We start from the raw sequence: 11534 nt of genomic DNA, 5'->3' as shown, positions 1-11534 counted from the left end.
CTGTAGAACTGAGTGAACCCGTAAGATAGGGAGACTCACTGAGATTTAGTAATCTCACCCCATTCCAATTATTCTTTTTTACAGGTGGTTCGAGGCAAGATCGAGGCAAGGGTAAGATGGCTTAGCTTCGAGTTGATGTTCTTGGCGATGCTTTTCGTTGTAGTCTATGATCTTTTGTAATACCATCTTTTGTATCATGGATATGTACTAGTACCATGTTAGAACTCTTGTACTTTGGCCATGACAGTTTGGGCTTTTGTACTCGTACTTATACATCATCCATTTCCGCTGCTTATTATATGATTTTCCGTTACCATTTTAATGCCATATACGTATATTCTAGGCAATGTATGTATGGGGTGTTACAGGACTAGTCCATAACAAATATTTTTCTTGGCATTGAAGTGGCCAGATCTTCCAAAAGAATTTTAATTTGTGAAGAACCAATATAAATTTTACCATGCATAGAAATATTATTTGAGAGAAGGTGAATTTAAAATTAGTTGTTATTTTTTAAGAAAAAGAAACATTTTATTATTAAAAAGATTTCATATTTGTATCAATTTTAAAATTTATTGAGTCTTTTCAAATTTTCAAAATCAAACTAAATAGCACTTAGATAAAATTATAAGAATCTCTTCCAACTTAATTATAGGTTATGAATTATTAGAATCTCTTCCAACTTAATTATAGGTATTTTTTTCATTAGATAAATTAAATTGTACGTTTTGTGAATATGAAGTAGAGAATAGAAACCATTCTTTTTTTGGTTGCCGGGTGGAGAAGGAAATTTGGTTAGATATAGCTCTTTGGGTGGGTAAAGAGGGCGGTATGGAGGATGAGTGTTTGTCAAATTTTATGGATTGACATCGGTTCTTCCGGAACAAAAAGGTCAAAAAAAGTAAGGCGTATGTAGTGTGGTTGACTACTACTTGGACAATGTGATTGGTGAGAAATGGTGCTTGCTTCCGGGAGGAGAAGTGGAACCATAGCGATACGGTTTGGAACATTAAGTCTATGGTTTGGAAGTGGTCATTTTGCGGGAAAATTACGTACTCAATTATTCGTTTTATGAGTTCATTAAAGATTCGCTTCTTTTTCTCTCATAAATTTAATTGGTGGTAATTTTCTTTTTTGTCGGGTTTTTCCCGTCTCTTGTGTAATCGGGTTGGAGAACCCTTAGTTCTCCCTATCAATATATCTTGCTTACACAAAAAAATTATAGGTTATGAGTTCGGATCCAAATTAAATTTTTTTAATGATAAAGATTATTATTTTTTAAATCAATATAATCCTACAAAATATATTAAAATGTAAATTTTTTTCACCAAATAATCTTTCAAAATCTCAATTCAGTACACCTTTTAATTTTAAGTTTGAGTCTGGTCTTTTAAATATTTATTAAGATATGTTAGTCTACTTAAAATCTTATGTTATGCGAAAATATGTTAAAAAACCTTATGACATTCAAATAACATTAATTAAATTAAGTTCAATTTTAATATTTAACGTAATATTTTGAGAGTCTATCATTCAATTCTTGTTGATAATAAAAAAAATAAATATTTAAAAAATTAATGCGGATTAATGAATTTAAATTATTGAAAAACAAGGTTAAATTTTACAAATTGATCCAAATTAAATTACACATACTATATTAATTATATTAATATAAAAACATTAATTGTATTGATCTTAATAGACAAGCTTGAATGGCCTAAAAATATCTTTTATAGTATGTATAAAAAAAAATATCTTTTATAGTTTCTAGTTTAATCTTTTCAATTAAATAAAAAATCTAATATTTTTTCTTTTAAAAAATATCTGATCTTAGGTTATAATAACATGTTGGGGCCCAAACACCAATTATGCTGGGTAGATAATCATCTAAAGAAATCAATTAGAATTAAAAAACATATCACTAAATTAAATAAATACGTTAAAACCACATATGTTTATTCCCATAAACTGATTTGCTTGTATTTTCTTTGCTTAATTTTTGCTGTTCTATTTCATGCGCAATTACTTGATACGTTTTATTCAATTTTAGCCATAATTATTCTACTATTTTTTGTCTATAAATATAACTTTTTCTCAATACTGGTTTTAATCAATATATATATTTGCACAATTGCTAAACTATTAAAATAATTTGAAGATGGCTAGAATAAGATTTTCACCTTTTGCTGCCAGTATTCTTGTTGTCATATTGATCCTTGGTGAGTATATTTTCTTGTTCAATACAAATATATAAAATGTTTTAGAACATATTACTTATTATTTTTCCAAATCTGAATCAGGATGTGAGAAAGCAATGGGTGAGGAAATTGATGGTGCAGTGAAGTGTTGTTATGACAATCACATAGGAAGATGCATTCCAGGTGTAGACGATGATCGGTGTAATCAGATTTGCAGTAACAATTGTTATAAAGGAGGTCGTTGCAAAATTGTTGGAAATAAAGCACCAAATCATTTTTGTCATTGTTTTTGCTGATTGTTTGTTATTATCATTCTAAAATATTATTGCTAGTACTAGGGTTACACTAATCTAACCATATTTGTATGGTTTGAAATAAGAATTACTATATTTTGATTTTGACAATGCAAGATGTTTTGTTTTTTAGTTTTAAATTTCTTATTTAGTTATTTCTTATATGTTTTTTTTTTCTCATAAGAAAAAAAATATATTTGTGTCTTCAGGGCCGTCTCAAACTATTTGGAGGCCTTGTTCTAATATTTTTAAAAAATTCCTAATAAAAAAAATTCATACAACAACATTACAACTTTTAGGTTTTCAAATTTTTTTTTATAATTTTATGTTTTTTATATTCAAAATTAAACTTTCTAATCTTAAGAGATAATTTATGAAGCGATAATCAAGAATGAAATAAAAAAGAAAAATTAAAACCTAATATTTTGTATTATTTTTGGTCAAATATTCACAACATTGAAATTTGAACAAAATAGATAGACAATGTTAAAGTTGAACCGATAAATACAATTAAGAGTTAATTAATAATTAAAAAATAAAACTATAAATTAAAAATTAACCACAAAAGAGAAAAAATAATAATTAAAAAGTAAACTTATAAAATAGAAACAATTAAAAATATCATTATAATGTAAAGTATACATTTGAATTTTTAAATTAAAATATTTATGAAAAATAATAGATAAATTTTAAATATTCAAATTTTAAAACATATTACTCTGCCCGTCCCAAATTATTTGTCGCAATGACCCAGTCCCAAATTATTTGTCGCAATGACCCATTTCACACATATTAAGAAACAGTAATAAATGAAAGAGAGAGAATGATGACTTTACCAAATTATCCTGATTAATTATTAGTGTATTTGAAATAACACTAATATTAAGTGAAAAATTAATAAATTTTGGGACAAATTTTTTTTCCAATTGGAAGATTAAATATAAAATTGCATTGGTAATGTAAAGTGACAAGTATTTTGGGACAATTTTTTTTTCAAATGTAACATTTATTTAAATTTGAATAAGGTATAACATATTAATTAATTAATTAATTAATTAATTAGAAAAGAAATCATTAAAATATTAAATTGATATTCATAAAAAATTATTACAACTCAATATTACTATACAATTATATTAATAATAAGAATTAATTAAAATGTATTCTATAAACTTTACTATATAAAAATCTTTAAAGAAAACATGATAGAAAAAGCGAAAGTGAAATGTTTATATGCTGCTTATTGGTTGAATCTGATAGCTACCTTTATTATTTACTAGTATGAATACAAGTTATATGGAAAATCAAATTTCAATGAATTTGCTGCGCACACAAATTATCATTTGTTCTTTAATTTTTTAATTGGACTAACTTATTTAGAGGCCCTTATATTAGTAGAGGCCCTGTGCAGTGGACCAGGCTGCACAGGTGGATAACCGGCCCTGTGTGTCTTTTATGTTGGATAAATAGCAAAATTAAAAAAAGAAAGAATATAAATAAACATAAACAATTATTAAAAAGTGAAATAATTATGATTTATATTAAGTACAAAAATTTGAACGTATATAACAATTATAATATTGTAAGCAATCGAGAAAAATCACATAGAAGAAAAACATTAACACGAAAGAAAATAAAAATTTTAAAATAATAAAATTAAGCCGATTATATTTTAGTAAATATAGTTATTTTTAAAATATCAAAAATCATATTTCCTCCCCTCCCCTCAAAACCCCCGTATTATAGTGGACAAATCTTTTTTTTCTTCGTAGAAATCGAATATTTTTTTTCCGTACTACGTACGCCACATATTAATGTCTATTAGAATTGAAATAAGTGGTGAAGCTCTCTCATAAGAGAATTTAACTGAGGAGACTCATTTCTAAAGTCTAATAGAATTGTACTGGATGACAAAACTCTTCCTTACAAAAATTTAACATTGTTGTGTGTCTAAGATCGGAATCAAACCCCAAACCTCTAATTAAATTTAAAGAGATCTCTTACCATCTCTTGTTCTTTTGTTACTTTTATATATATATTTGGGCTTAAATGCATTGTTCCCCTTATTTTAGTTTTTTTATTTCGCTATTCTAAAATTTAGTTCCTTATTAAAATTTAGTTCTTTAATAAATATTAAGATTTTTTTTTAAAATTTTGTAAATATAATATATTTATTTATTACATGATCTTTGGGTTGTTTGTGGTGCATTTTGAATCGGTTTTAAAGTAAAAACTCATCCGATTCAAAAATAGATTTAATCGCGGTTTAGTTTTGGATGATATATTAAAAAAGGTTTTTGAATATCCAAAATATAAAATATATTTTTAATAATATCATTAAAATATTAATAAATAATATATTTGATATACTATATAACTTATAACGTATTAAGTTAATATTACAAAATGAGAAAGATCGATCGTGATTGAAACAAATAAAATAATTAATATAAATAGAATAAATTAAACTAATAAATAGTAATTAAAAAATAAGTATGATTGAATAATAAATTAACGCAACATATCATACTAATAAAAACAATTAACTATAAAAGTATATACATGCAATTCGGTTCGGGTTGGATCAATTTAAAAAAAAATCAATCTGAAATTTTCTTTCACAATTTTTGTGATTCTCCAGTTTTGTAAAACAATTTGCAGTTTTTTAGTCGATTTAGATTTAAACACTCATGCATGATGCTAATATTGAAATTTTTTCATCAATAACTAGGTTATTCAACAAAATTACCTCAATAACTAAATTTTTAAATTAATTACGCAATTAGTCAAGTTTAAAAAAAAAGTTACTATAGTCTGCAAGCTACAAAATTCCATTTATGGATTTAAACAAGCTAGGAGACGAAAAATGGTATGTGAAATTGTCTGGTTCTCTACTTTCAATAGGCTACAAACATTCTCTTGTTGATTACTCTTTGTTTACTAAATATAATCATTCCTCCTTTACTGTTTTACTTATCTATGTGGAAGATATAGTGTTGGTTGGAAATGATTTTGCTGAAATTTCTTTTGTCAAAATTTATCTTAATAACTCTTTCAAAATCAAAGATTTAGGGAGTCTTAGATATTTTCTTGGCATTGAAGTGGCCAGATCTCCCAAAGGAATTTTAATTAACCAAAGAAAATACACACTCAAGCTTTTGAAAGAATCTGGGCAGCTTGCTAACAAGCCATCTAAAACACTCTATAACTCTTCTCTTAAGTTCAACTGTCCCGATTCTCCTCTTTATGAGGATGAAACTCAATACAGAAGGCTTATTGGATGACTCCTTTATTTAACAACCACTAGACCAGACATATCTTTTGCAGTTCAACAACTTAGTCAACATGTTTCTAAACTCAAAGTTGTTCACTTCAAAGTTGTCGTCTGTATTCTCCAATATTTAAAAACTGCTCCTGTTGTAGGTTTATTTTACTCTACAGATTCTAACTTACTTTTATCCGGTTTTGTAGATTTGGAATGGGCAACTTGTACGATTTCTCGCAAATCCGTCATAGGATATGCAGTTTTCTTGGGCTCTTCTCTCATATAATTGAAATCAAAGAAACGAAACACCATTTCTCGGAGCAGCTTTGAGGCCGAATACCGAGCTTTGGCAAGCTTGGCATGCGAGACCCAATGGCTACATCATTTATTCAAAGATTTGAATAACTCATTCAACAAACCAACTATAGTTTTATGTGATAACAACTCAGCCATCTACCTTGGACATAACCCTTCATTTCATGAACCATCGAAGCACATCGAGATTGACTGCCATGTCACTCGAGAAAATATTGAAGCCGACATAATCAAATTTTTTTTTCATTCACTCTCGCCTTTAAATTGCTGATTTTCTGACAAAACCTTTCTACCAACCAGTTTTTGCAACACATCTTTCCAAGCATGGCCTTCTCAATCTCCATTACTTTAGCCTAAGTTTTACTTTTCTATTAATTTTCCCAACTAATTAGGAATATTAGTTTTTCTTCTTATAGTATAAATAATACTCCTTTGTATCTTTATTATTAATAAATAAAAATATTTCTAGTGATGTTGGATATACATACCAAGCATGAGATCGGGTAGGATTGAAGTGTTTGCAAATATTACCTTAGTCCTCCAAATTGTTAATTTTAACTTGTTACCCTATTAACTTTCATTTAGTCCATCATATTAGCTTTACTCTAGCACAATTACCAAACACAAAATCTTACTTATAAATATGTTGTTGAATTGAAATGTAAGATCCTGAACAAGGCCAAGGACAACCTTATTGATGCTCAGTAGAAGCTAGCATCTGATAGAATGAACAACATTTTGATTCAAAATGTAAAGAATTGTGCTGATGACCTTATCAAATGGAATGAGATTGAAGACTCAACCATTAGACTGAGGGCCAAGGTTAAGTGGCTAAAAGCTGGGGATGCAAACAACTCTTATTTTCATGCTTCTATTAAGGCTAGGCAACACTCTAAAGCTCTTAATATGTTGATAAAAGATGATGGTTCAGTTTTGACTTCTCAGACTGACATTGAAAATGAAGTTTTAGAGTTTTATGGTAATCTCATGGGAAAAAAAGATTCCTATTTGGACCATGTTGATATTGATGCCATGAGGAGGGGGAGTCAGCTTAAAAGATAACAAAGAGATTGCCTTATAAAACCTGTCACTGCAGAAGAAATCTATGAAGCTCTCAAAGGGATTGATGATCTTTCTGCTCCTGGCCTAGATGGTTACACAACAAAATTCTTCAAGAGTGCCTGGGATATCATTAAGCATTATTTAATTAATGCTATTCAAGAATTCTTTGAAAAGGGTAAACTCTACAAGGCTTTCAACTGTACCTTAGTTACCCTTGTACCTAAAAGTCAAACTGCAAGGTGTATTAAGGATTTCAGGCCTATATCTATTTGTACCACAGTCTATAAAATCATATCTCGAATCCTCACAACCAGGCTTAGTCTTGTTATTGCTAGTATTGTCAGCCCAAATCAAGCTGCCTTTATTAATGGCACCCTCTCTCGGCTACTCTTAGCAAAAAGAGGCATAAGGCAAGGAGATCCTATATCTCCCTACCTGTTTGCTATGCTAATGGAGTATCTTCAAAGGAAGCTTCACCAAGTGCAGAACAATCCAACTTTCAATCATCATTCAAAGTGTGTGAAAATCCAGCTGACCAATCTTATGTTTGCAGATGATGTACTATTCTTCTCTACAGGTGATGCTATGTCTGTTGAGTTGCTTCCTAAAGCTTTTCATAACTTCCCGAGCTTAATAGGGATGAATATAAATAATACTAAGAGTAAGATATATTCTGGCTCTGTTGCTCCTGATGTGAAACATGAGATCCTGCAGCTGTCCCTGTTCAAAGAGGGTACCCTTCCTTTTCGATATTTAGGGGTTCCTCTAACTAGTAGAAAGTTATCAGTTAGTCACTATCTGGTGCTTATTGACAAATTTGTTTCTAGAATCATTCACTGGTCCTCTAAACTCTTAAGCTATGCAGGTAGGCTTCTCCTTGTCAAGAGAATTTCCTTTGCAGTGGCTAATTACTGGATGTTATGCTTTCCTCTTCCCAAAACTGTTATCAGAAAAATTAACTCAATCTGTAGATCCTTCCTTTGGATTGGGAAAGATGTTATTACTAGAAAGAACCCAGTTGCTTGGACTGATGTTTGTAAGCCTTTCAAGCAGGGTGGTCTTGGTGTAATCAACCTCTTCATCTAGAATAAGTGTACAATGCTGAAGCTTCTTTGGAATATATGCAACAAAACTGATAGCCTTTGGGTTAAGTGGATTAATTCCTATTATCTCAAAAGGCAAACTATTGTGGATCTACAGATTAAACCTAGTTACTCCTGGATTATGAGAGCTATTCTGAATCAAAGGGATTATATCCAAAAGTATCAAATTCTCTGGGCTGCCATGAATAAGAGGCAGAAATTTCAATGTAGTGAAATGTATAACGCTATTCTGGATTCTCCCAAGGTCTCTTGGAGTCATCTTCTTCTCTTAAACCCTTCTACTCCTCGAGTTGCTTTCATACTTTGGCTTGTGTGCCATGGTAAACTCCCCACAAAAAGCAGGCTGTGCAGATTCGGTATTCTTGTTGATAAAAAATGTGGATTTTGTGATAATGAGGAGAGTATCAGTCACCTTTTCTTTGCTTGTGAGGAAATTAAGAGTATTTGGAGAGATGTTTTACAATGGATGGACATTCAGCATACTCCAAGAAATTGGGAAGAGGAATTGCCCCGAATTCAAGGCAAAGGTTGGAGGGCTAAACTCTTTAGGCTTGCTCTTACTGAAACATTATATGGGGCCTGGATTTACAGAAATGAAATCTGTTTTGGTAAAGTGATGCATAGAGCAATAGTGATGGATACTATTATTGAGAGAATAGTATATAGAAGCTGGATTTGTAAAGATTTAAAAAGCCACATTGTTCATTAGATGGCTTCTTAAATATCTTTTGTCTTGATTCTTTGTCCTCTTGAGAGCTGGATCTCTGAGATCGCTTTGTAATCTCTGTTTTTGGAATTTCCATAAAAGTCTATTTTATTCCAAAAAAAAACTACATAATTTCGTTATAGTGATTGATTTATTCAACTGAATTATCCGATTTAATTATGCGTTTGATCGATGACATATTGGTTCAACCAATAAATTAATGGTGAATACTCTGATATCCTTAAATTCAGTTGGATACTGATACCCTCGTCCAATCAAGCAAGATTATTCATTGCCGGCGCCGTGATCCCTTTTAATTACTGTATTTTAAAATAAATAAATTTTTTAAATTAATTTATACTACTAAAGTAAGGAAATTCAAATCCTTATCATGGATACTAAGAATTTGCTTAAATTAATAGCCTAATTTGATGAGAGATCCAATTTCTAAAACATTACTTTCAAGCCATGCATTGATTTTAATTTATTATTATTCCCTTTATTAAATTTTTATAAAATATTGAAGTTTTTTTTTTTACAAAATAAGATGGATTGCTACAATGACAGCTACAATGACACCTAAGCAAGATGTACTGTTTTACAAGTACTCTATATATGATATAGATTTGGAGCGAGCAACAAAAGATAAGATCTGCAACCATGCACTTCTCCTCATGCATGTTTCTTGTCTTATTAATCCTAACAACACACCACTTCACACCTTCACTCTCAGAAAAATGTAACCCATATGACAAAACTACCCTCCTCCAAATCAAAAAACAACTAGGCAACCCAACCAAACTCTCTTCATGGAACCCAACCACCGATTGCTGCGACAGTTGGTACGGTGTCTCATGCGACTTCAACACATGGCTCTACCGTGTCATCCATCTTGCTCTCGACAACCTCAACCTCCCTCAACCCGTTCAAATCCCACCCGCCATCACCAACCTCCCTTTCCTCCTCTTCCTCTCTCTCAACAACAATCCCAATCTTGTTGGCCCTATCCCATCCACCATTTCCAACCTCACCAGACTCGAGTACTTTTTCCTCAGCCACACCAGCATCTCCGGTGAGATACCCAACACTCTCTCTAACAACAAACGCCTCATAAGCCTCGACTTTAGTTACAGCAAACTCACCGGTACTCTCCCTGCCACACTCCCGTCTCTTCCTAAAATTTCCGGAATCATTTTCTCCGGCAATAAACTCACTGGCACAATACCAGAATCCTACGGTTCGTTTCCAAAATCATTTACAGTGCTGAATCTTTCGCGAAACCGCCTCTCCGGGAAGATTCCGGCTTCTCTGGCGAAACTGAACCTGTTGTTCGTGGAATTAGAACAGAACATGTTGGAGGGTGATGCTTCAGTGTTTTTTGGTTCGAAGAAAAGCACTTTCAAGATATTATTAGGAAAGAACTCGTTTGCTTTTGATATTGGAAAAGTTGGATTGTCTAAGGATTTGCATGCTTTGGATTTGAGCAACAATAAAATCTACGGTTTTTTACCTGAAGGACTCACTAAGCTGAAGTTTTTGAATAAGTTGAATGTTAGCAACAATAATTTGTGTGGTCAGATTCCACAAGGTGGAAAAATGCAAAGGTTTGATGAGTCTTCTTATGCTCATAATAAATGCTTGTGTGGATCTCCTCTTCTAGCTTGCAAAGCTTGAATTGAATCCATATTTTGTTGATGTAATTTTGGATAATTAATTATTAATCCAGTTCATATTATATAATGGATCTTTAAATTTATTGATTTTTTTGTCGCATTATTTTTCAATTTACAAAGTGTTATTTAGATACGGGATTATCTGAAAAGATAGAAGAGAAGAATTAATAACTTAAAAAACTGGAAAAATATATGGTGTTTGCATTCATATAAATGGGACAAAAAAAAACATATATTTTGTAAAATGGAAATGGAATATAAATATGCATTGACTGTATATTTTATATTTTTATCTAATAAAAATATATTATTTTGCTATGTTATATAAATTATTTAAAATTTTCTGTTTGATTTAGTGAAATTTATGATGATAATTTATTCGGTCATTACATCACCTCTTTTCTCTAATATTCTCTAATATGGATAGATTGAATAGCAATAATGAAAGAAAAATAATACAGTAAAATAAATGACATTCTACTAGAAAACGATTATACAAGTGGTCAGTTGATTCATAATTTTTAGATTGTATTTAAAACATATTATACTATTATCTATTGAGAATGAAAAAGTATCTTTTTCCATGTTTGTAAATGAAAACACAAAGGAAAAGGAAAGAGAGTCACGAAAGTAGTTTACTTAATTAAGCCTTTGACACGTAGGGAGAGTGGAAACTAGTGAGCAGAAGGAAAGATAGGAACTCTATGGTACGTGGAAAGCGTAAATTCAAGAAAGGAAAGATTTGCATCAACACGCACCTTCTTCTTCGCAAAATTCACGGAAGCAGATTCAGTAACTTTTTCTAGGGATAATAACCGGTAGGATTGGGTGCGAGTTTCACACTGTACTTAAAATATGACATCCGAATATGAATCTAAGCTCTGATCCTCGCCGTCAAGCCGCATATTTTCGTCACAAA

General features: G+C 30.7%; 1 protein-coding gene across 1 annotated transcript; it reads left to right on the top strand.

Annotated features, from left to right (window-relative positions):
* The first annotated feature begins 9593 nt into the window (after positions 1–9593).
* LOC131607756 (polygalacturonase inhibitor 2-like) lies at positions 9594–10702 on the top strand. Its single transcript, XM_058879720.1, has one exon. It carries the CDS (start codon positions 9603–9605, stop codon positions 10614–10616), a length of 1014 nt encoding a protein of 337 aa, XP_058735703.1. The 5' UTR covers positions 9594–9602; the 3' UTR covers positions 10617–10702.
* Positions 10703–11534: the final 832 nt, after the last annotated feature.

This window comes from Vicia villosa, linkage group LG5 (assembly GCF_029867415.1).
Source record: "Vicia villosa cultivar HV-30 ecotype Madison, WI linkage group LG5, Vvil1.0, whole genome shotgun sequence".
In the NCBI taxonomy this organism is placed as follows: domain Eukaryota; kingdom Viridiplantae; phylum Streptophyta; class Magnoliopsida; order Fabales; family Fabaceae; genus Vicia; species Vicia villosa.
Note: the sequence above shows the minus strand (reverse complement) of the source record. Positions and strands in the feature narration are given on the sequence as shown.

What these genes read in the sequence shown, in the direction of transcription:
- LOC131607756 (XM_058879720.1), top strand. Translation starts at nt 9,603, where the DNA reads ATGCACTTCTCCTCATGCATGTTTCTTGTCTTATTAATCCTAACAACA.